General features: G+C 34.9%; 1 protein-coding gene across 2 annotated transcripts in view; it reads right to left on the bottom strand.

Annotated features, from left to right (window-relative positions):
• The window catches only part of DIAPH3 (diaphanous related formin 3), a 512,593-nt gene that overhangs the window by 204,710 nt on the left and 281,251 nt on the right, over positions 1 to 26,632 (bottom strand). For both annotated transcript variants that reach the window (XM_033177601.1, XM_033177602.1), the window contains one exon: positions 4,988 to 5,227. In XM_033177601.1, coding sequence (XP_033033492.1) covers positions 4,988 to 5,227 — 240 coding nt within the window. The remainder of the gene's footprint in view (positions 1 to 4,987; positions 5,228 to 26,632) is intronic.

The following is a 26,632-nucleotide window of genomic DNA, read 5'->3' as shown; positions in this document are numbered from 1 at the left end:
TCTTTCTCTAAGTTAATTGAACTGTGTGGGGACTGCGGTATCAGTATTTCTTAAAGGGTACTCTAGGTTGCTAATCAATGTCATCCGAAAGAGATTTGTCACAATTTTGGAAAGAGTCTCATCAGGCTTAGTGGAAACATTAAAGAATATGAGAATTCAATGTTTATTGTTGTTTATGTTGTTTTAATTATCCCCATCACAACCCTGGTGGAGTTATTCTACTTTTTCTACTTTTTGCTTATAAAAGGAATATCCAGATTCAGATAAAAAATCCATGCATTAGAAAAGAGAATATAGGAAAAAGTAATTTTGTCTGTCACCCCCTCACCGTCTTAGCACCTAATCCTCAACACTCATAGCCCCATTACCATGTATTCTTCGATGACTTTAACTTTGAGATGAACTCATTAGATATTCTACTGCCACAGAAAACAGAAGGCTTCCTACAAAGTGACAGTATGGATCAATTTAAAGTGGGATCAATAGTTATTTGTTTCTGCAATTTTCCCAAAGAATAACAGCATAAATACTAATAAAAATTAGTTATTACATGTGGTAAACTCCTTCAAAATTTGTATCTATTACCCCAATATAGGAAGTCAGTTGATCTAACCACCTGGAACAAAGAGCTGCATCACCCCGTTGTACTGATCAGAATGATCTGTTACTCAGAAATTACACATCTTATTAGACATTAGTAAACATTGTTAAACACATGTTATAGCTATTATATGTGGATTAGTAACATCTGCTTCTTAAATTTACCAGTCAAAATTATCTCATATATTTTAATATGGTGATGAACTTTGATGGTGGGGTCAATTCACTCTTCACCTAAAATCCTTTGAAAAAAATGAACTTGGCCCTATCAACACATCTCTTGGAGAAATATCTTTGACACTAACCAGATACAAACTTTTCTAGGTCGGCATTTTGGTCAGATAAACATCTACTATCTGCCAATTTAATTTCTAAAGATATATTTTCCACTTAATCAACAGCAGTCCCCCCACTCTCAAAATTAAAATAATCTCAAAATGCCTATTATACATTTTTTATCTAAAGTTCAGTACTGTATTTGGAGGATTTTTTAATGACAAGCAGTTCTCCATTATTTCTACAAGGCTTATCCTTTTAAAAAGTCAAGTCATCAGAAAACAAGGTACTTACACTATTTTAGCTAAACTAGAAGTAGCATTACTGTGACTGAAACGTACATTTTGTTTCTCATCATGAGGGTTTGCATGGGGTGCCAGGTCCTTAAGAGGCCCAGAATACATATTTTGGGGGAGAGGGGAAGAGAGGAAGACAGAGGGAGATGGTTCTAAAAAAAAAAGATTCTGATGAAACTGACTCATTTGTTGTTTATAACATTACTCAACATGTTTTCCTTTTGTAAAGATACATATCTTTTGTAAAGATACATATGCAAAACTTCTTATGAAGGTTTAATCAGCACTGTTTTTGCTCATGAAGTCTTCACATCACTTTGATCACCAAAAAGTCAAGCACCTATACAGCAACTTTAATTTTTATTTAGATCTTAATCATAAATTCAGTTATGTTTACCTTATATGTCATATTTTACTTTTTTGTCATATGCCACGTCAAATCTTTGGGATATAAGAAAGTAAATCCTTTTCTCTCTGAATCCAGAGATATTATAGTTACTCATTGCTATCCTGACTACAAATGTCTACAAAGCTATGATACAGCTCCCCAAACTAAAGTATAATTGGCATGAAACTCAAGTATTCATGCTCTTATTTCTAAACAATGCAAAGTTAATTTAACATGAATTTTCATGAATTTTTCATACTTGAGTTAAATTCGTAAAGGGCATTTAAAAGTAAGGATTTGGGATATAAAATGTTAAATGTCATATAATTACCCAGCATGTTTTAACAGATTAAAATACTTCCCCATCTTTCTACTGTCAAATATATATGGAATTCCTTGTGTAGGAGCTTATCATCAAACCAAATGCTTTATACTCAGTGTGAAAATTCAATCACAATTGTCAAAGATCAAGCTGCTACTTCTGATAACAAATATGATGAGATATCATCTTGTTCAATATATGCTTTCAACTTGACATGTAGGCTAATAAAAAACATAAAGTTGTAGTATTTATTTTGTTTCTTCCACAACAGAAGGCTCCTAAGAGGGATGATCAAAATACTTAGTATCATTGCATGAAAATAAAGTCAACTCTTTATCTGCAGACAGATTAACTGGTTTGCCAACTAACTGTAGTAAAATAATAACAGCTACATTAGATTTGTAAAAGATTTAAAAATTACTATGGCATGATTGTATCTCAATGAGAGGATGTCTATTTATTTTCAACTACAAAATAAACATAAGACACTACTTTTTGTCTTACGACAATAAATTTCATTCATTCAAGCTATTTATTGAGTACTTCCTATATACCAACCACTGCAGTAGGCTATCTTACCTCATTAATCAGACCTAGTCTCCTGTCAACAGCTTTCCTTAGAAGAAGGCATAAGGACATGAGGAAGAGCATGCAGCCAGTTTTTTTGTGAGTCAACTATAGTTCTGAGATGTAAAACTTAAAGAGGATCACAGACACTTCTGCACAAGGAAACAGACTGTAGTACACATGTGGCTGTGGACTTAACTTTCCCCTATCTTGCCCCTCACCCTGTTTTTCTTACTTTGCCTTCCTTTTTAGGGAAAGCCTGAATCTGCCATTCTTGCTTGCCTCCTTCTCCTTCAGCTTCCAAGTTCGTAACCAGCACACCCTGACAATTCCTCAGATGTCCCTGAATTTGTATATTTCCCTATATCCCCACTACATTCTACCTCAACCCCCTCTTTAGCTTGGCACTCCAGCATCTCAAAGCACAATGATAGTTAACTTAGTGGACACTCAAACCTTTGCCAAATAAATTAAAAAGGCAGCTTCAATCATATGCCCTTTAAGATACCGAGGTAAACAAGAGTAGAATAACAACAAAAAAACCCTGATCTTATTCTTCTTTGAGCAATCACTTCAAACATGCCAGTAGCAATATCTCCCATTAGTTGCCTAAGGTAGACACTTAGGAATTATCTTTGACCTTTCTCTCCTCTGCCACCTCCCATACCATCCTTCCCATTACCTTCTCAGTTTGGTTTCCTCTGTTGCTCTCTTAGGTCTCACACTACATGTCAGCCAAACACCAAATACCTCCTCACTGTAACCCTCTAACCCAGCGCTGTCCAACAGAACTTTATGCAATGATGATAATGTGCCATATATATGCTGCCAATGGGTATGGACACTGAGCACTTGACATGTGGCGAGTGTGACTGAGGAACCATGTTTTTAATTTTATTTACATTTCAACTAATTTGAATTTAAGTAGCCATATATGTTTAATGGCAACAGTACTAAACAGTGCAGCTTAATCTTTTTCTATACTGCTGATAGACATATCTTACTACAAAATATCTGATCATATTACTTGCCTTACGGAATGTGTCTCCATAAAATCCCCATCATTAGGCAGGATATTCAAAGCTCTTTACAATCTAGACCAACTTCCACCTCAGTCTCATTAGCCTCACTCCTTTCCCATCTAGTCTGCACAGGTAATAGGCCACTCATTGTACTCACACATGCCATGCTATAACCCTTATGGAAGCTGCTGACTCTTGCTTAGAATGCCTTTTCCTCTCACAGAACATCTGCTCATCCTTCAAGATCCAGCTTAAATTCCCATTTCTCTCTGAATATCTAACTACCCTCTCATAGCTGAGCTAGGCTCTCTGTCTAAACTCTGCTGCCATACTTTTTGTATATGGCTTCATTAAAGCATTTAATCATAATGAATGGTTTACATGTGGAAAATATGAGTATCATGTATGCTAGGTAAATATTAATCACATACATTAAAGAATCTGGCAAAGTATCTGGCACAGGACTTCACTCTGAGTAAGCCCAGGATAGATGTGCCAGGTCTTCAGGATGTGTTTTAGGAATTGTATCGCCCATGCTAGCGATCTTCACCAAATATAGCTGCCTAAGAAAACAGAGAGGAAAATAAAAGAATGGAGATGGGGCAAGGAAAACGCTCACAAGGCATTGATAGAAATGAGAGGCTTAGGCTAGGGAAATTGTATAAGAAATTTCATGCAGTAAACTTATAGGTAAAGCTGAACTTGTTTTTCACCTTCTCTACCTAACTGGCAATAGCAATAATCAAATTCCTTAATCAGGGAGTGCAGTTGTTATGAGGTCAAGAACAAGAAAACGGTTTTCTTGTGATGTGTAACTGAGAAGCATTTGTTGTAAGCAGATCAATAAAGCCCTATTACTATGGCCCATTCCTCAGGAAAGAGCTCTCTTTTATAAAACATTGAATATATTTGCTGTAAGGAAATTCAACCTATGAAAAACACAGAAGGAAAAAAAGGCTCTAAACTTACTCTATTTTCATGTCCTCTACAATTATATTTAGATAGAAACACTTCAAAATCAATGATATCTGAGTTGCATGTATTTCCAAAATAATAATTTCCCCTTTATATAAAGGAATCTCATTTTTCTCTCCTTTTAGTCTGCTTTTGAAAGCAATGCAGAGAAATATTTAAATGGTTAAAGGCAAAAATGTTTATGGCAATCCTAAGCAATATTCAATATACATACAGGTATCTGAACTGAGTAAGTATGAGTCAGTATTAATAATATTTTGATGTTCCATTTCATTGGTTTGAGAAAGCATAGGTTTATGATATAATTTTGTTATTAAATAAAATCCTTGAATTGGATTTACAGATTGAAGAAAATTAGTATTTGGATTTCGTTCAGAGGTTGAGTAAATTAGCTCAGTTCACTCTGGGTTTGAGTTCATGGTTCAGTTCAAGTTCTTGATAATGAGCACATCAAAATAAAAAATATTTAAATAATGTAATCAGGGCTGACATTTAAGAGCAAGTATTCAGGCAAATATGTGTTTTTAAAAAACAAACTCACTTTACAGAGAGAGCTAAGGTTAAATCCGAAGGTTTGAGCATTCCGGGAGCCAGCATTCATGTAGTTTCCCATTAGCAATACAAGTTCCAGCAACTTGCTAAAGCTTTTGCTCTTCTTTATCTCTTCACAGGCAGTACTGACAGCCATGATGTCAGGTTTGATGTTGTTCACCTGCTCTTCAAACTGAAGCTTAAAGAGAATAGCACTGAGCCGTGGCCGTAGTCTCTTCACATTGCTCATCTGATTGAAAAGAAAACAGCAGATTTCCTTTAAAATGCATGGTATACTTTAGTACTGTATGACTGCAAGTAATCTGGGATGATTTATTGGTATGACAGTACCGAAGAAGCAATATGTCTCCTAAAACTGATAGCAGGAAGAGAGAAAAGCCCTGCTTGTTTTTGTAAGGAATTCAGAGTCATCCCTCAAAACTCAAATTAAAAATTTGGATGCCCAATGAAAAGAAAGCTTTAATTAAATGACAATGTTTAATTAAGTAATAAAGTAAGCATTTTTTAAACTAAATTCTAAAAAGGTAACAGGACACATAGGCCACAAATTACAAGGCATTCATGTCATTATTTTGAATAATTTTTGTTCAATACTGCAATACATTGGGTCATGTTTAAAACATATTCAGAAAAGTCTAAAGAGGGTTTGTTTTCTTCAAATAGCAACTGCTGTCCTCAGAAACCCTGCTGGCTAACAGTATGTGTTAGATAGAGGGAGAGTAAATAGGTCCCAATTTGTACTAAATTGACTTTCTTCAGAAACACAGGAAAGTAGAATGACTCCTGACACATACTAAATTAGCAGAATCAGAGTTAGGAAACATGGGAGCAGTAGAACCGCAGAAGCAGTGCAAACCCACAAATCTATCACATGCCAAGTTAACCCTGTCTGGGACTCTGGGTTTCTCTATTGGGAATGTGGGGGACTAGAGATGTCTAAAAGAACAAAGGGGCAAGTTCCTGCCTTTATCCTTACTCCTGTGTTATATCAACACACATGCAAGAAATAATCAATTAGGTGTAGGCTGAAGACATACCACATATTAAGCTAGATATGAATTCCTTGACCAAACGTATTAGGGATTCGGGACTTAAAATGCACTGAAGGGGCAGTAATAGTAAAATTGTTGAACTTCGACTATTGTAAATATCAAAAGCAGGTTAAGGCAAGGTCAGAAAAAAAGCAGAGACAGGTTAAAATAGGGACTGTTTCTCTTAGTCACAGACTGTAAAGGAAAGGCTAAAAAACAATGCTATATGAAGCCTGTAGGATGCCAAATATAATGAAAATCATGATTGTTTGGGACACAGAAAGCTATCAGTTCATAATATAATAATGACCGTTACTTAAAGTATACTAGACAAAGGCTTATTAGACTCCAATATTTTATAGACACTGCCTTAATGACTTAACATAACTCAGTTTACTCACCTGACAAAAATTGAGCAATTAGTTCTTTGTACACAACTCTGAGAGAATATTTTCATATAGACTAAAGCCTTATAGTGAATGAAAAGTTCCATTTTCAAATAATATAAATATCTAATTTATACTTAGCTTTCTCCCCAGCCCCTTGCCAAATTAAATGGTTATGTGTATACAATCAAGATTCTAAGAGGTCAATTAATGTAGTTATTAATAAGAAGTCTACTTTACAAGGCACTTTAGGGAATGTCTTCACATTCCACTGTCTAGGAAAAAGAAAGAATGTAAGCTCAACAAGGACAAAAAAAAAAAAAAGAAGAAGAAGAAGAAACATCATTAAAAGTTTATAGAGTAAGTGTAAGCAATATAAAAGTTATAAAGAGACAAAGAGATGCACTATTAGAATATTGATTCTTACCGGGCATGAATTGTTCTTTTAAAGCAGTGATCACTTACCACAAAGACTTTTGTCTTAAAATATATTATATGTCTCCAGATGGGTTCACTTGTCTGGATTTTTTTTATCCTTAACCATTGCAAAAGGAAGATATTCATATGACATTGGTAACATGAGTAATGCTCTGTTACACGTAATATGTCCTTTAGAGCAGTCAGACGTACAAAAGAGCACTCACATGTAGCACCTGTAGTTATGGCCATTCTAAAGGTGTCTAACGGGCTCATAACATCTCTATTTTCAGTAACTGCCATTACTCATGATTATGAAGCCAGATATTTGCAATAAATATGAGAAGAAATTATCCAGTATTCTACGCAAAACATTTGTATTATGAAATATATTAATTCTAATATATATTAATGTACTACTATTTTCATGCACAGAAGAAAAAAGAGACTGCTTAAATGCCTACATTATACCACCCCAAAATATGTTAAAGCTTTCCTGCTGACAAGCTAACCATATGTAGCCAGCATAAAGTAATTAATTCTCCTAGAAAAATATAACCTAGATTTGTATGAATAATGAGTGTATCTGGCACTAGGGACAGGTACCTTGAAAAGACAGAGTAAGTCTATGATGTAATGCAGAACAAAGTGCTACGAGTTCATGAAAATCCCTGACAAGACAAAGTCAGGAAAGTAACCTAAAAACAAAGCTTTGAACGACACTTTAAAAAAAATTAGATGTCCTTTTCCTATTGTTCTTTCTTCCAAGTTTAGATAAATCAGTATTTGACTATTATTGAGTAAACGTATTTTAATAAACAAAATTATTGAGTGGGAAAGGAACTTGAAAGGTCACCTGGAGATGGTGCCTGTCTTTAGGTCACTATTCAGCCATATGATGACCCCAAGGCCAAATGGTTGCCCTTTTTATTTAACAACAAAGTATCATTTAAGGTTAATGTTCCAAGATCTAAATCTTGGAATCTATGATAATAACAGAAGGGTTATTTTTCTTTTTTTAAGGCAGAGTCTCACTCTGTTGCCCAGGTCGGAGTGCAGTGGCACAATCTCCGCTTAATGCAACCTCTGCCTCCCGGGATCAAGCAATTCTCCTGCCTCGGCCTCTTGAGTGGCTGGGATTACAGTCGTGAGACACCACGCCTGACTAACTTTTTGTATTTTCAGTAGAGACAAGGTTTCACCATGTTGATCAGGCTGGTCTCTAACTTCTGACCTCAAGTGATCTGCCCACCTAGGTTTCCCAAAGTGCTGGGATTACAAGCATGAGCCACTGCACCCAGCCATTTTCCTCATTATTTGATCAAACTACTTCTTCAGGTGGAATCAAATAAAAAATGTTCGGGGCGGGGGGAATATATGCATATGTAAAAACCCCGACCAATGTTTCCCCATCCTCACCACTTCTCATATTCTATCAACACTGAGGATTTGCATTGTTTTCCTGCTAAGAAAACTAAACTTCTGACTTGTCTAAGGCTAAGTAGAATGCAGAAATGGAGAACTATGATGCTCAAATAATATTCTGAAAGGCAACAGAAAGTCATTTTTAAAAACGAGAAGAAGGAAAGGGTAAAAAATCCATAAACATAAAATGTAAGCTAGTTAATAACTAGAATGTTAGAAGAAATTAGAATTTCATTTTTACAATTATCCTTTAAATCTATTGTTATGAAGTCTTAGCAATACAAATTCACGAAACCCAAATCTATGACAATAATGAGATGTAATCTGAAGATCAATCCAAAAAAGTAAAAATACAGTGATTTCACTCCTGTTTTTCTTGAAGGCAGGGAGCAGTACTCCTGTAACCTCCCCACCCACAGATGTCATATGTCAGAATGAAGAGATCTTAAAACCAATGACTGGTAAAAACCAAGAAGCAATATCCAGAACCTTAAGGGTAATTTTATTTCAAAATTTTGTTTGTTGGCAATATATGTTGTTGGAGAGGGAACAACATAAAAAGACCTTTAGAAAAATCAGTGAACCAACAAGTATTGACTGGGCCCCATTCAGTGCCGTGAGGGGCACAGGAGCCATAGTAGCTGCCCCTGCAGCCCTTATCATTGAATTCTTTCTGCTTGTCTTAAGGAGTAGAAAATTGGAAAGGTTCCCAGGAAGACATAATCTCTCATAATCTCATTATGGTTATATTTTTCACATATAATTTTAATTTTATCCATTATTCTATAAGAAAAAAATCATTTTTACACCAACTTTGTTTAACACCATATCTAGTTTTCTTTACACATTTTCTTTTATAAATACAGGTTGTCTGATGTTTTTTTCCCCCTATCCTACTATGCAGACTTACACAGCACCCCTCAAAAGGATTTATTTTTTATTCTTCCCTGAAGTCATTATGAAACTAACTGTTCACTTAAATTTCTAACAGTACAATAACCTGCTGACTGGGAATTTACTGGCCTCAGTCTTAATTTATAATACTCTAAAAGCATTAGTTCATATACTTTGTAGATATCACATTATAAGGAATAATAGAAAAGCATTTCAGGAAGATGAAATGACTCTTTCAAGTCACCTGGCAAGTAGGACCCAGGCCTAGAGCTAACTTGCTGCTAATCAACTGTCCTCACCACTCAGAGCATCACAATGTGGGAATTAATAACTACAATTTACAAATCATCTGGAACTCAAACTTCCTCTCCTATGTTTTCTTGTAAGAATTAACTTTAATTTCTTCACAGTAGTTATCAAGTAACACACTACAGAAAATGACCCTGCAATGAGCTCTGCCTGCCACCTCTACTATCTCAGTATTTCTTACCTTTCTCCTTAGTATACCCAACTACCTCCTATTGTGCTGAATCTTTAATACTTTTTCAGATCTACTTTTGTTGTCCCTCCACATCAGGGATCCCACACCAGTAACTGTTAGGAAACAGGCTGCACAGCAGGAGGTGAGCAGCTGGCCTGAGCAAGCAGGAGCAGGTGAAGCCTCATCTGTATTTATAGCTGCTCCCTATTTCTTGCATTACCACCTGAGCTCGATCTTCTGTGAGATCAGTAGTGACATTAGATTCTCACAGGAGCGAGAACCCTATTGTGAACTGCACAGACAAAAGATCTAGGTTGCCTGCTCCTTATGAGAATCTAATGCCTGATGATCTGTCACTGCCTCCCATCACCCCCAGATGGGTCCATTTAGTTGCAGGAAAACAAGCTCAGGGCTCCCACTGATTCTACATTATGGTGAGTTGTATAATTATTTCATTATATAGTGTAATATAATAATAGAAATAAAATGCACAATAAATGTAATGTGGTTGAATCATCTCAAAACCATCCCCCTGCCATCTGTGGAAAAAGTGTCTTCCATGAAACCATTTACTGGTGCCAAAACAGCTGGGGACTGCTGCTCCACACTACACTCTCCACTCATATTCTCCTATTAGCTAATTCTTCAGTTCTCTATGGGAGAGGTATAATAAGCAAGAAGAATGTGAAAAAACAAATGCATTTTTATGAAAGACAAGAGAAAGTAGTGTGATCTAATACATCACAGAGAATTAAGACACTAGGGAAACAATTCTTGAACTTGATTTTTCTAATGATATAAAAAAAATCTTTCATTGTTAACAGACCAATATGTTCATGATCTCTAGAATTCTCAGGAAAAAACACAAGTTCATTTCACTTGGAGAAAGGCTTCAAAAAAAAAAAAAAAAGCTATTCAAGTGACTTATACTTGAGGTAATACTCAGAATATCAAAAATGTTTTTAAAATAAATGTACTCTTATGATATTAAAGCTGCTACGCTAAAGTCATTTAAGAAAACTACACAAAAACAAAGTACATATGGTATAATTTTTACATATTTCATAGGAGAAAGGTAAAGCCAAGGCTTGTACAAAAATATTAAAAGGCTAAAATGTATATTCCTCCACTTAGTCAAGAAATAAATAATCAGCTATAGACATCATAGACTGCTGTACCTTTATTTATAAATCCTTATCAATTCTGGGTCACTAAGGATTTCACAGGAGGTCCAAATGAGTTTTGAAGATTCTCAGGATCATCAACTAGTAAAGCTATGAATGGTAAAGCTAAAGAACAAAGAGACTTCCTATTTAATTTGGCAATCTCAGCACACAGTCTTAACACATAAGTTCCATATCTCTTGAATTAAAAAGCTGGCATAAACCCCAGAATCATATTAGTGTCTTAATTCATTCATGCCCACTTCCAGACAATCGCCATCCCATCATAGAAAACCAGTGTTTTCATTTCAATCACTATAGCTTAGTTTTGCCTGTTCTTGAAATTTATATTAATGAAACTATACAGTAAACAGTTTATATAGCTGGCTTCTTTCACTAAAAAAAAAATGACCTCGAGATTTATATACATGTATAATTCAGTACTTTGTTCCTTTTTATTAATAGATTTCCATGCAAGAATATACCAAAATTTGTGTATCTACTTTCCTGCTGATGGACTTCCCCCCTACCCCACCCCAGTTTGGAGCTATGTAGTGGGTTGAGTCGAACAGAGACCCACAAAAGGTATGTCTAAATCCTAACCTCTGGTACCTTGAATGTGATCATATGTGGAAACAGTTTTAACACACGTAATTAAATTAAGAATCTCAAGATGAAATCATCCTGGATTTAGGGTGAGCCCTAGACTGGAGTGATGCACCTACCCAGAAACTCCAAGGATTGCGCGTGGCTTAATGAAGCTAGCAGAGAGGTATGGACCAGATTCTCACTCAGAGTCTCTGGAAGAAAGGAACCCTGCCAACACCTTCATTTATGACTTCTGGACCCCAGAAATGTGAAAGCATAAATCTCCATTGTTTTAAGCCACTAAGATCATAGACACTTGTGGGGGCAGCCCTAAGAAACTAACACAGGCTATTATTAATACTTTTGTATGATGTTTTCATTTCTATTAAATTAGTAAAAAATATAGTACAAATGTATATCTAACCTAAAACATTGCCAAACTGTTTTTACAAAGTAGATTAAATGATTCTATATTCCCTTCACAAACTTATGTTTTATTCTAGCTATCTTTTTTCTTTTCATGTATAGGTACGTACTCCATTCCTCTAATTATTCAGTGAGGTCTGATGCAGGAGTTGAGATACATTTTGGTCCCTAAGATGTATAGACTTTACAAAACCATTTGATACAAAGAACATCACTGAACATCAAATGATGGTATGTTTGTGGATCTGTTTCTAACCTTCTAGAAAGCTTATTTCTATATCCTTAAGCAAAAACTTTTACCCTGATGCCATATCAGTAGTTTAGGTCCACCAAGATTGTTCTTCTTTAAAATTGGTTTTCTACATTCTATGTCCTTTGCATGCCATATGAGTTTTATAAACCATTTGTCAATTTCTATAATAAAACCTGCTGGGATTTTGATTGGGAATGTGTGACATTCCTAGGTCATGTGTGGGAGAAACGACATCTTAACAATACCACCTCTTCCAATCTATAAGCATAATATGTATCACCATTTCTTTACAACTTCTTTAATTTTTCTCAGCAATATCTTACAGTTTTCAGTGGAAAATCTGCACATATTTAGTGAAATGTATCCCAAGGTATTTTTAGTTTTTTTTTTTTATGACATTGTAAATAATACTGTTTTAATTCATTTAAATTTTTGCTGTTTGTAGAAAAAAATAACTATTTTTGGTACGTTGACTGTACTCTATGTCCTGCTGAATTCACATGGACAATTAGGTCAGCTGACAAAAAGAAAAAGATGGTATACTTTCTTTCCTCTCATATACTCATCTTTTATGTCTTCTTGTTACACAGATTAGTACATTATAATGCTGAAAGGAAGTAATGCAAATAGACACCTTTACCAGGTTCTCTACTATAAAAGACAAGGTATCTAATCATTCACCATTAAGTTGAGTATAACTCCAAGTTTTTCATGGACATCCTTTATCAAAATGAGGAAGTTTGCTTCTATTTCCAGTTTGTTGAGAGTTTTTTCATAAAAAATGACTGAATTCTATCAAATGCTTCTTGTTTCACACGTATTTAGGTGATTATGATTTTTCTCATAATAACCTGTTTTTTTTTATCTGATAATATGGCTAACTAATTAATTTTGAAATGTAAAACCAACCTTGCATTCCTGGGATTAATTCCATGTGGTCATAACACACTCTCCTTACTAAGTTCAGCAATGTTTGATACAAGAAATATTTTGTTGACAACTTTTGCATCTATGTTCATATATGATATGAGTTTCTAATTTTGCTGTACTAGATTCCCTTCTTTGATTCCTGATACCAGTAATTTGAGAATTTGGCTTTCTTTTTCAATGCTTCATTTTCATTTGGCTCAAAATAATTCTTTCTTTGGCCCACCAGTAATTTTAAATTATGTTATGCAATTTTTAGACTGTGGTAGATGTTCTATTATTGTTGTCGTCTAACTTAATTCTGTTATAGAGAGAAAACATATCTTGCAAGATATCTATATTTTGAAAATTACTGAGGCTTATTTTATATTCCCATATGGTCCACCTTGGTAAACATTTGATATGCGTTTAAAAATAATGTGTATTTTGCAGTTGTTGTAGATAGTGTTCTATAAATATCAGAACAAGTTCGATGATAGAAGTATCTTGATTTTCCAAGTATTTTACTGATTTTTTGGGTATATTTTTTCTAGAATTTACTCGAAGAGGAGTGTTAAAGTCTCATTATTAGTGAGAATTTGTATATTTTTCCATTTATTTCTGCCAGGTTTTGCTTCATAAATTCTGATGCTCAATTTTTAGGCATACATATTTAAGATGATTATCTCTTCCTGACAAGTTATTATTTTTGTTATTGTATACTGATACTTTATTTCTTATAATATAGTTTGCCTTGAAAGATACCTTCTTAGAAACACACATACCCATGATACTTTTCATGTGCTTATTTTATTACTATTTGTTTTCCATGTGTCCTCTGCTTTTTTCCCCACTGATATGGTTTGAGTGTTTGTGTCCCACCAAACATAAATGTTGAAAACCTACTCACCAGTGTGATAGGATTATGACATGGGGCCTTTGGGGGTGATTAGATTATGAGAGCAGAGTCCTCATGAATGGGATTAGCACCCTCATAAAAGAGGGTACAGAGAGCTGCCTTGTCCCTCCATCATCTGAGAACACAGATAGAAGGCAACATATATGAATCAGAAATCAGTGGTCCCTTACCAAACATGGAGTCTGCCAGCACCCTGATCATGGAAGTCTTGGCTTCTAGAACTGTGAGAAATAAATTTCAGTTGTTTATAAGCCATTCAGTTTATAGTATTTTGTTACAGCATGTTACAGCAGCTAAAATAGACCAAGACAATCTCTTTTATCCCTTTACTGCTTTGTGTTAGTCAAGCAATTTTTAGTATTCTATTTCGTCTACTGGCTTAACTATACCTCTTTTTATATTTTCTCTGGTTTGTCTAGGATTAATATATCATAATGTATCAATCTAATTAGAATTACTATTAAGTCAAAATTGTACCTCTTCATATTTCTTATTTTCTACCTCACCCTTCCAGATTTCATATTTCACCCTTTCTGCACAATTCTATTTGTTCTATACCATCGTTTGTGCAATTATATCATATATTTTACACTATGTACATTATAAACCCTGTTTGCAGTATGTTTATTACAAATTTTCTTTCAAAGAAATCATAAGAAAAAAGGTTTCATTTACTATTTCAGGTACTCTTCATTACTTTTTGTAGATCTGAGTTTCCATCTGGCATATTTCCCTTTTGCCTGAAGGACAACCTTTAGCATTTCTTGTAGGGTAGGTATGACTGTCACAAACTCAGATTTTATAATACTGAAAATGTCTTCATGTCACCTTCTGTTTTTTAAAGATATCCATAAAGATAGAGAAGTCTGAGTTTACAGGATATTTTTTAACACCTTTCTGTTGAGCTTCTTGCATTTTAAACACTCTTCTGTTACTTCTGCTATCTATCACTTCTGTGAAGCCAACAAAATCTTTTATCTTTGTTTTCCTATATGTACTGTGCCTTTTATCTTTTTCCTCCCCTCAAGATACTTTTATCATTTTCTTTTTCTTTGGTTTTCAGCAATTTTACTAGGCTGTGTCATGATATCTTTTTCTCTTTATATTAATCCTGGTTGGGATCTGCTGAGCCTCTTAAACCCTGTTTATGTTTTTCACTGAATGAGATTTTTTGGCCATTATTTCTTCAAATATTTTGTCAGCCACAATCTCACTCTTTTCTCCTTTGGGGACTCCAATCACAGGTATTTTAGACTGAATGATATCTACCCAATAATACCTGTTATTTAGTATTTAATTCAGTCTTCCTTCCTACATAACTAAGAGAAAATAATCACTATAAAACTGCCTTCAAATTTCACTGACTCCTCTGCCTTCTCCAATATACTATTAAACCCACACACTAAAATTTTTAATTTAGTTGAGTTTTTCAAGAATTTCTACATAGCAATTTTTCTGAAAGTTTTCACTTCCCTGCAAATATTCTTAATTATGACCATGTTTTTCTTTAATTCTTTGAAGATCATTTGCTTTAGTTCTTTGAACATATTTATAGTATCCATATTTTGTCTTTGCAAGTGAAATCCAAAACCTGGGCCATTTTGGACTTTTTTTTTCTTGACAATACATCCTATTTTATTATTCTTTAATTTTTATTCAATATTGCATTCAATATTGAATACTTACTTACATATAACCACTCTCAGTTCTGTAATACCCATTGAAAACTATTTTTTCTTATTTTAGCCATCAAATCAATCACTGGGTGATCACCTTAAGTTGTACAGCTCACTATAAACTTTGTTAGTGTAGCTCTGTGGAAAGTAAGATTTGTTTTCTTAGCCCCTCTTAGTGAAACTCAATCTCCAAACTGTTTTCCCTGGGTAGTTCATCAAGATGTGATGTAGGTTTTATTAGGGTGGCTCTAGAGTAGGTCTTTCTTTAGGATGTGGCCCTACTTCCTAAAGCACCAGCTTTTCCTTATTTGACTGAATGCCAAATATGCTAATGAAGTGTTAAGGTGATCTCTGTAATTTGGCAGAGCCAGAAGTCTAAAGCTGAACCTCTAGTATCTCTGTTCCACTCTCACCCTGTAGCAGCTGCTATCTGACTAGTCTTGCTCAGTGTATGAACACTCCAGCTCCCAGCACAGACACAAGGTAGATACCCACATGGACTACTGGAGTTCCTTTCTGCACAATTCCTTCCCCATTAGTGCTCTGCCTTGTAGATACCAGCTGTTTCACTGCCATAAATTCTGATCTTTGCCTCCTCAGCTCAGAGAACTATATTCTCTGGTAGAACTCAAATCTCTGAGATCTAACTGGAAAACTGTCACCAAGCCATAGGCGGAGTATTCATGAAACTTGTAAGCTTCTGTTCTCTCAAGAACTGCAGCTTTTCTCTACTGCTTGTCCACTGTCTGAAAACAGTTGACCCGGATATTTTGTCCAGTTTTATCATTGTTAGTAGTTTATATATGTTTTGTTATATGTATTCCTAAGCATTTTTAAAGTTTTCTGATGTTGATGTCAACATAATTTTTTTACAACTTTTTTACTATAATTTGTTTTTAAAATACAAAAAAAATCGTGTACCCAAATTAAACATGCTGTCCACATATTGCTCCACTTAATCTATCATATTCTTTCTCTCTCTTCCTCTCCACATATATACATATATGTATGTATGTATGTATGAATGTATAAGGTGCTCTCCACAAGTTTTTCCAATGTTAAATTACTATTTATTTCCTTTATAATTAATAATTTATGGGGAGCTGCATCGAGGCTATGTAAATAGTATGTATATAACCTATTTTCACCAAATTTTCACATTTGTATCAACAGACATAGCATACTAACTAGAAAAATACAGAATCTACTTAACTTTATTAAAACTGAATTTTATGGACCCTTTCAGAAACAACAGTACCTTCAAGAGCATGACATAAAAGTGCAAATGAACCAGAATATATCTACAATAATTACCCTTTAAGCCACAACTGCAACAAAATTGCCTAACTCTTCAGTAATTTAGTTCCATAAGTCCAGCCTCCTCTTTTCCATTATGTTTCCAAAATAGTCTTACAAGAGTATAGGTAAAGCAAATCTCAAACCTCATAATGAGATTTGAAGAGTACAGAAAAATGATTCTTAGGCACTAGATGAAAGTCAGATCTAAAAGCAACTTTAAAACAATGTTGTTTGCAAAGTGATGAATCATAAGAGACCTTTTTGCTTATAACTACAAAATGCTTTAGGCTGTATTTCAAATGAATGATGCATGGCTAGTATTTAGTATGTGACTATAATGATGTTTTGTTTTGTTTTTCCAAATGAAAGAAATTAAGCAGATTGTGCCATAAAATTTCAACACTACATAGATGGTCTAACTAGAAAGCATCATGTTTCCATATCCAAAAAAACCCAAAAATTAGCATCAAAAAAAATAAAAACAATCCACAATTTTATGATGAAATAAAATGCCCCCACTTTTTAGCAGGAATTTAGTGGTGCAGTGGGGATTTTAGATTTTAAATGACAAATTAGAAAAAGCAGAAACTAAGAAAAGTTCCAAAGACATACTTTGAATTAGCCATCAATTCAAGTTCCTGCTTAAATATTCTAGGTAAGTTTTTACCTCAAAGTTAATCTTCAGCCATTAAAAATAAATTGTGAAAGCACTGAAACAGAGAAACCACTGCTAAAAGCAACTTTAAGTACAGTAGGCACCTACAGCAAACAGAAACACAAGAGTGAGTGCCACCATAAGAAATGAAGCATGGCCTTAATGTCAAAAAAACCATGGTTCATAGCTGAGCTGTAATAGTTACCGGCTGAGAACACAGGTTAAAAAGTTGCCTCATCTATGTAATGATAATGCCTATTTCTGGGGTTATATGAAAATGAGATTTAACTTTACTCATTCATTTGTGTATCAAATATTTATTGAACCCTTATTTATGTGTCAAACACTGATTTAGGCCCTGAAGATTCATATTAAACAAACAAACAAGCAACAACAACAACAAAAAAAAAGAATTTGGTACACATGGAATATACCATAAGTAAACAGAGGGAGAAGGGGAGAAAAAGAGATAGAAAAACCACAAACAAATCAGATCATTGTAAACAAAAATAAATGCTATAAATAAATGACAAATAGGGTAACATAGATAGAGAATGATGGGTGCAGCATCATAATAATGAAAACTTCTATAAGGAAGTGGCATTTGGGCCCTAGAGGAAACAGCAAGAAAAAACCTAAAACAAGAACAAGAAAATGTACATAGCTGAAACAGTGGAAAAGGACAAGGGTAGAAAAAGTTGGGATTACAGAAACAGAGACTACATTATCTTAGAAATTATCATGAAACTGGAAACCATTAGAAGGGTCAAAGAAAAAAATGAAATAATTCATTGGCACTAAAAGAAATGTTAAAGGCATTTCTTCAGGAAGAAAGGAAGTGATTTAGGATAGAAGGCTAGATTTATGCAATGATATGAATAACAGTGGAAATGGCATATAGCTAAGTAGATATAAAAGACTTTTTTTAAATAAAAAGACTTAAAATTTATTTCAAAAATAAATACTCCAAGTCCTAAAGCACCAATAATATAGCAAAATAAAGAATAAGAGTGAATAAGTCAAAAAAGATAACATAGACTCATTAAAAATACTCAATCCAAAAGAAGGTAGAAAAACAGTAGCAAAGAATAGATGAGATAAATAGAAAATAAATAGTAAGATGCTAGATTTAAACCCTGCCATATGAATAACCAGATTAAATTAAAATGGTCTAAACATTTCAATTAAAAGGCAGAAGTGGTTAGATTGGATTAAAAAGCAAAAATCTATAATAGACTGTCTATAAAAACTGTAGGTTAAAAGGAAAAGGACCGAAAAAGACATAGCATGCTATCACTAATCAAAATAAAGCTGAAGTGGCTATATTAAGATAACACAAAGTAAGTTTCAGAAACCATTAGAGTATTTGAAGCTTGTGAATGACATAAAATCTCATTTAATTTTATAACAAGAGTCAGTAGCTGCTATGTGAAAATAGTATATTCAAAACACGAAGCACAGGTCCTGAAACACAGTAAATAATAAAAGGCAAATACAAAAATACATATGGCATGATGAACCACCATAGCATCATCAACTCTAACATTACATCTTTTCTCAACAATATTGTTCTAAGATTAATAACCAGATTTTATTCTACTTTAAATTTGGCTTTCCATTGCCATTTCATTAACATTTACGAAACAAACACACTATAAGCATGACAACCCCTGCCGTATTTTCAGAATTTTATTTAACAAAAGAGGGATTTTGAGAATTCGTTAAAATGCTACAAATGTGATACTTACATTCTATAGTCACTTGGCTAAATCCTCTGAACTTGCAAGTGGTTAATTAACTACATGTTCAAGATTGATCAGTGGACCAGGTAAAGGTCAGTTAGTCACAGAGTAAAAGGGAAAGCTGGAGCTGGGGAGGTAGGATCCAAAGAAAAAACAATGCAGTCAGATCCCTGAATGCAATTCCAGCCAGCTAATGGTTTTATATCTATCTTTAAAAGCGGACATCCTGACTTGATGGGTGCTGACGAGTTGATGGGTGCAGCACACCAACATGGCACAAGTATACATATGTAACAAACCTACATGTTATGCACATGTACCCTAGAACTTAAAGTATAATAAAAAAAATAAAAAATGAAAAATGAAAAAAAAAAAAGAAAAAGTGGACATCACCAGTAGACATTCAAATTTTTGATGGTCTTTTAGGGAGGCAGGGTCAGGGGTAGAGATACACACCGTGTGACACAGGAAAAGCCCTTTATGTTGCAGATTAGTTTATTAAAAAATAATGAACAAGAGAACCTTTTTCTATGATATTTGCTAACCAGCTCATATTTTGAACAATAACTCTGGCCACATACTCTTAAATGACTAATTCCTTGCCTTAAGTTTAATCTATGTGACTTTACAAATTCTTGTTTTTCACTGATGCCAGAATACTAATGACAAAAGTATTTCTCTATATTCCAAACATAAACCCATTAAGAACTACAGCTTTCTGTGTTAGTATTGATTGCATACAGTTTTTATTCTTTGTTTCCATGTTAGGACAAGTAAAATTCATTCAGGGACTTCTAAAAATAAATTGGTGGCCTTTCAATAATTCATCTGGTATTTGGGTTATGCTTTACTTCAAGCCTTTGATTTGGTGGGTGCATTTTGGGAGCATTCAGATCAAATCACTGTGATACATTTTTTTTTTTTTCCAGGCAACTCCTCTGCTCTTCAGTAATAAAGTATGCCCGTTGTTATTGTCTGAGGATGTCAGAAGGGCCAGGTCTGTGATCTGCAATTAAAGCAGAATGGGAGATACTAAAATGTGGGAAGACAAAGGAAAACCTATTGAAGATGAGACATCAGGTGGCATTCAGGTGATGGACATAATAAAGGATGAGGCTATAATTAAGACTCGTGGGCATAAAAAAATAGGCAGAAACCTGCATTTTAGGAAGTACAGGTTGAGGAAACAGTGGTCTCTAACTGCTACAAGAGATCATTAGTGAGGCCAGCAGTCAAAATCATGGATAATTCCAAAGGAAGTGGTAATAAGAATTCAGTAAGAAGTAAGGAGCTAACCATAGCAGACACAGTCCCTCCCAAGGAAAAAAAAAAAAAAAAAAAGGAGAGAGAAGAAAAGAAGCCTCCCCGACCCACCCAAAAGCACATAAAGTAATAGAATGATAATAGAACAGACAATTGAGCAGTAAAGAACTCCTGTAAATGAACTGCAGATCACTAAATAAAGATTGTCATGAAGCTAACTGAACGAGTTCTCTCTTAATTACATTAAAAATATAAAATGTTTTTGGAAATTCTGGGTCAGAACTTAGGAAAAACAAATACAGTATCAAGGAAACTTATAATAATATAAAGCTACTGGAACCTTAAATCTTTTCAGAACACACTAGCATTCAAGTGATCAGAATGATTTAGGCACTTTACTGTGGCTAGTGATTCCAAGGGGAGCTACTTAAAAAGGAAAACATTGATAAAATAGGGTAGAAAGACTCCATTTGTCCACAACATAAAACTTCAGTAACGCTACATAGTTTACTATAAGAAGATGACACATAATGCTACAACAAGGAACAAAATATTGACAGAATAAAAACTGACCTAATGACAGTTTCAGCATAAAGCCACAAACTGAGAACCCTTAAACAAATTAAAATTTATATTACTAATTCTTGACTATTTAATGCATAAATGTAAGTCAATATTACTGTAAGTGGGACAGTATAAATACAAAAAAAAGGATTTTCCTAACATATAACAATTTTAACAAATTCCTAGATTTTCCCTGCAGAAGGAATTTGGACAAATACAGTAAATCAAATGATTTGGTAGTGGCGATGCTGGTGGCATATAAGTTAGTGCTAGTGTTTCACTAAACGGGAAAAAATCACTTTGGCTATTCGGTATCTGCTCTTCTAAATAACTGTAATATCTGGACATGGATATAAAATTGGCATCCTTGGAAAACAAAGAAAAATAGCAGTAATGGAAAACAGCAGACTTGCAGGATAGGAAACTTGACCCAATGTTAAAGGAAAAACAAAACAAAACAAAACGACAAAACACATTTATCTTGTAGAAAGAGCCAAGTCTGGTATGAAAGACAAGGATGTCTAATGATGCATATAGTTTAATACAAAATAAAAATATAAGAAAAGCAAAAAAGGGAAGAAAAATCAACTCAGACAAAGATTATAATTAACCAAATACATATGGGGCCAAAACACCACCACCCTATGTCCCAGTAGCCACAATGTGAACGAAGTTAAATAAAACTTCTAAAAGTTGATTCTGAGTATCTCAGAGAAATTTTCAAGTGCTTGGCCACAGAGTGCCAGTTTCCTTGTTAAGCTGGGGACAGAAAATGGAGAAAGTCGGTGGTCAGGGAAGAGAAGTCGGTGGTCAGGCCACAAGAATAATGAGCCAGACAAGGTAGTCAACATTTAAGGATGGGCAGGGCATTCCTCTCCCATTTGGGTCTTTTATTTCTGAAAATAGGGACGAGACCAATCCTAAACAAAAACATAAGTAAGTTAAACTCTATTCTTTAAAACCTTTCCCTTTGCATTCATTTACCTTTTTCCCACCTCCTGTGTACATCTAATCCTTTACCAAATATATCAAGAACTCTGTGCCTAAAAACAACACAGTGTGGTAGAAACAAAATGAAATATGGAAATGTAAGTTTAGAAATCCTCAGTTTCAATTTTTCTCTTTTGCTTATGGCATGTGGAGGGAGTCTGGGATAAGTAGTCTATTCTATATGAGTTTCTGTTCTTGTAACCCTGAAGAGCTATTATAAAGAATATATCATATACATGTATATAAGCATACTTTGTGAACTGTAAATCACTAAATAAACTTCATATAACTGTTATGTAATTTCTTGTCTGCTCTATAGTGGCTCATTTGATGCAATATTATGCCATTAACCTGAAACTCCAAAATTGACCTCTCTCCCCGCTCGCTTTATCCAAACCATCATCTTTTGAGTATCATAAGTCACAGATACCATATTTTAAAAATTAATCGGACTAAAGGAATGTAGTGTAAGATTTTAATCTCCTCTAGGTATCCTAAAGCATTATATGATTTACAAACAGAAGGCTGACCTGATGTTTTATAGTATCTCAGATAATTACATGAACTGCAGTATTTTTGGTGGGGGAGGCGGGTCGGGGGGGCAGTCCTTGAACATACTTCCATAACAACTACTAGGCTGTTATATACAACTCATTGATTTTAATTTCAGGGGATTCCGAGAAATCCGGGATACCTAGTCAGAGAGTTAGATGTAAAATGCATTTAAAGGCTCATATTTCTAGCCCCAACATGTGCAACTAATATCAGAAGAGAAGCTTATTCTAATTACTGTTTTAGTAATTTAGATTATACTCTTGAAACACATTCTGTTGAAAAGCAAATAAATAACCCAGCACCGTGTCTCAATATGAAATCTGGAAGTCACAATAATTGATCACACTGAAATGCTCATCAGTTAGTATCCACCTTTATGTCAATCTCTATATGGCATCCCCTTTGCTACTTTTCACTGAAATCAATTGTGTCTGCTTGAAAGCCAAAGTACAGAAAGTCTGGAAGGTAAAAAGAGTTATTAAAAAAGAGTTATTAAAAAAATTATATGTGTTTCACAAAATCATTGAGAAAGAAGAGGGTATCAAAAGAAGACAGAGTAGAGGAGAGCATCTGAGTAAGACTCTTATTCAACTGTTAGAAGATAAGGGAAAAGAGCCAGGGAGGAGTCAGACATTAAAAGCACAAGGGAGCCAGAAGAGAGAACAAAAAGTAGATAAAACTAATAGGGTGAAATGCTGACCAGAGGTCAAGAGCACACAAAATGAGAAATGAAAGGACCTAAGCTGAATCTGGAATTATGAAGTTGTCTATATCACAAAGAGAATAACTCTACAACAGTGATGGGAACAAAAGCATATATATATATAACATGCTAAAGAATCGTAAAATAGTGAGAGAGAAAATTCGAACTCTAAAGCGGAATATAGTTCTTAAAGAAAGTGGGTGCTGGCCGGGCACAGTGGCTCACGCCTGTAATCCCAGCACTTTGGGAGGCTGAGGCGGGTGGATCACGAGGTCAGGAGTTCAAGACCAGCCTGGCCAACATAGTGAAACCCTGTCTCTACTAAAAATACAAAAATTAGCTGGGCATGGTTGTGTGTACCATAATTGCAGCTACTGGTGAGGCTGAGGCAGGAGAATCGTTTGGACCCAAGAGGCGGAGGTTACAGTGAGCCAAGACCATGCCATTGCATTCCAGCCTGGGCAACAGGGCAAGACTCCATCTCAAAAAAAAAAAAAAAAAGAAACAAAAATAAAAATAAACGAAAGTGGGTGCTGAACTAGATCACAAACGATGAGAAGAAAAACATGTAAAATAAAAATAAGAGAATGAAGGCTGGGCATGGTGGCTCACGCCTGTAATCCCAGCACTTTGGGAGGCCGAAGCAGGTAGATCACTTGAGGTCAGGAGTTCAAGACCAGCCTGGCCAACATGTTGAAACTCCGTCTCTACTAAAAATAGAAAAAAATTAGCCAGACATGGTGGCACATGCCTGTAATCCTACTTACTCAGGAGGCTGAGGCAGGAGAATCATTTGAACCTGGGGAGGTGGAGGTTGCAGTGAGCTGAGATTGCGCCACTGCACTCCAGCCTGGGCGACAGACTGAGACTCCACCTCCAAAAAAAAAAAAAAGAAAAAAAAAAAAAGAGAATGATGATAGCAGCTAACATAATTGGGCATTTGCTATTCACCATACACGACGCACATGCATGCTCTCCTAACTGCACCACAACTCTGAGACAGGTTCTGTATTCATGCATATTTATAAATAAAGGAAACGAAATTGAGAGGTAGTAAGAAACTCATACAAAGTTGCATAACTAGATGTGGTAAATTCAGAATACAAACCCAGGTCTTCATAATCAGATTAGAAACACAAAGAAGGACAGTTGAAGGTATCTGGAATACTAAGACAAAGTTGTTTTAACCCAGATTCAAGTCTCAATACTAAGAACATATTGCCAGGCAAGCCTCAATAAGCCAAGAGCTAAATGATTTTAGTTTTTCATATTTAAAATAAATAAAGCATCTGAGGGAAATTTACTTCTTCATTCATCAGTATTTATTATATAATACCAGATATTGTTTGAGGCATTAGGAATTCACCAGTGATTACCTGAGAGAATATTCCTACCACCATAGATACTTATGGCAGGCTAACTAGGTAAGTGGACAGAGCATAATACAGTAAATGATAAGCTGATGAGTACTAGCGAGAAAAAAACTTGATTGGATTGAATGACACAAAGCATTGTTCCTGGGTATATCTTGAGAGTGTTGCCAAAGGAGAAGATTAATATTTGAGTAGGTGGACTAGGAGAGGCAGACCCACCCTCAATCTGGGTGGGCACAATCTAATCAGCTGCTAGCATGGTTAGGATAAAAGTAGGCAGAGGAACATTGAAAGACTAGACTGACTAAGTCTTCTGGTCTCCATTTTTCTCCCGTGCTGGATGCTTCCTGCCCTTGAACATCAGACTCCAAGCTCTTCAGCTATTGGACTCTTGCATCTGCACCAGAGGTTTGCCAGGGGCTCTCGGGCTTTGGTCACAGACTAAAGGCTGTAGTGCCAGCTTCCCTATTTTTGAGGCTTTGGGACTCCCACTGGCTTCCTTGCTCCTCAGCTTGCAGATAGCCTATTGTGGGACTTCACCTTGTAATCTGGTGAGTCAAAACTCCTTAATAAACTCCCTTTCATATATACATCTATTCTATTACTCCTATTAGAACCCTGACTAATACAAGAGGAAAAGAAGTATTCTGAGCAACTGATTATGCAATTTCAGAGAAGGTGCTTTGAGAAGACTTCTACAAAGGACCTATGAAAAAAGACCAGAAAGAAATGAGAGAACAAGCCATTTGAATAACTGGAGGAGGCAAGGTACAAGTGAGAAATTCTCAAGAATGTGACTGGCATGTTTAGGAAACAGTATAGAAGCCATAAGATTAAAGTTGCCTTAGCCAGGGGGAATAGTAGAAGATGAAGTAAGAAATACCAAGTCAGGGACAAATTATGTAGAGCCTTGTAGACTACTACAAGAATTTTGGACTTTCCTCTGAGGTGGGAAGCCATTGTAGGGTAATAGGTAAAACAGAACATTATGTGACTGAAGTCGTTGGCTGTTGTGTTAATAATAGACTGTATTAAATATAACTTGAGATGCTATATCAAATTCTTTCACAAATTTTACATGCATGTGATACAAAACACAAGCAAAATTTTGTACCTTTTACCATCAATTAAAAAGAAGAGAGATCAATATAAGTCACAGTTGAGATTTCAAACTTTTTGAGAAACTCACCAGTATTAGCAGCTCAAGGGAATAGCATATTATTCTGATCATGCTGTGTTTTTATTAGTTCTAATAAATTAAAGAATTGCAGAGTTATTTAATATAGCTGACATTCTACTAATTTCAAGGGAACAAGAGTAACAAAAGCTCATAAGAGAATTCATTCAGAGCTCAATTCCACTTATCCTCCCACTCTACAGAGAACACAATTGGCAGCATGTGAGTGATTTTTCCCTGTAATGGCAGGATTTGATATTACTATTTTGATGGAGATTTGAACTAAATGAACTCAATCCCTTGATTAAATGAGAGTTATTTTATCAAGGAATATGCCTGCACACTTCTGGCATTTTAACTTTGTCTTAGTTCATAATATAGGAACTATATATTTATTATCATGATGTATTAGAGATTATTCCATTTTCTTCTATATGAGAGCAAGGTCTGGAGGCAAAAGCAGTTTTTTTTTCTTTCACTGCACAGACACACATTCTCATGACCACTAGCTTCTTTCTAAATGTCCCTGATGAATTATATACCCTACAAATGCCAAATATCACTCTCACCCCAACTCATGGTTAGCTTCTGAAACAAACTGCAATAGTGTCATATTATAAAATCAACTTGTAGAGTTCCCTAGATAAGGGCTTGCAATTGTCCTTTGAGAGGTGGTAACCAGCAGCAAAAACAAACAAAACCTTGCTGATGGTGTGCCCCTCTCCAGAGAGAAGACTGAGAAAAACAG

This window comes from Trachypithecus francoisi, unplaced genomic scaffold (genome assembly GCF_009764315.1).
Source record: "Trachypithecus francoisi isolate TF-2019V2 unplaced genomic scaffold, Tfra_2.0 Lachesis_group18, whole genome shotgun sequence".
Classification (NCBI taxonomy): Eukaryota; Metazoa; Chordata; class Mammalia; order Primates; family Cercopithecidae; genus Trachypithecus; species Trachypithecus francoisi.
Note: the sequence above shows the minus strand (reverse complement) of the source record. Positions and strands in the feature narration are given on the sequence as shown.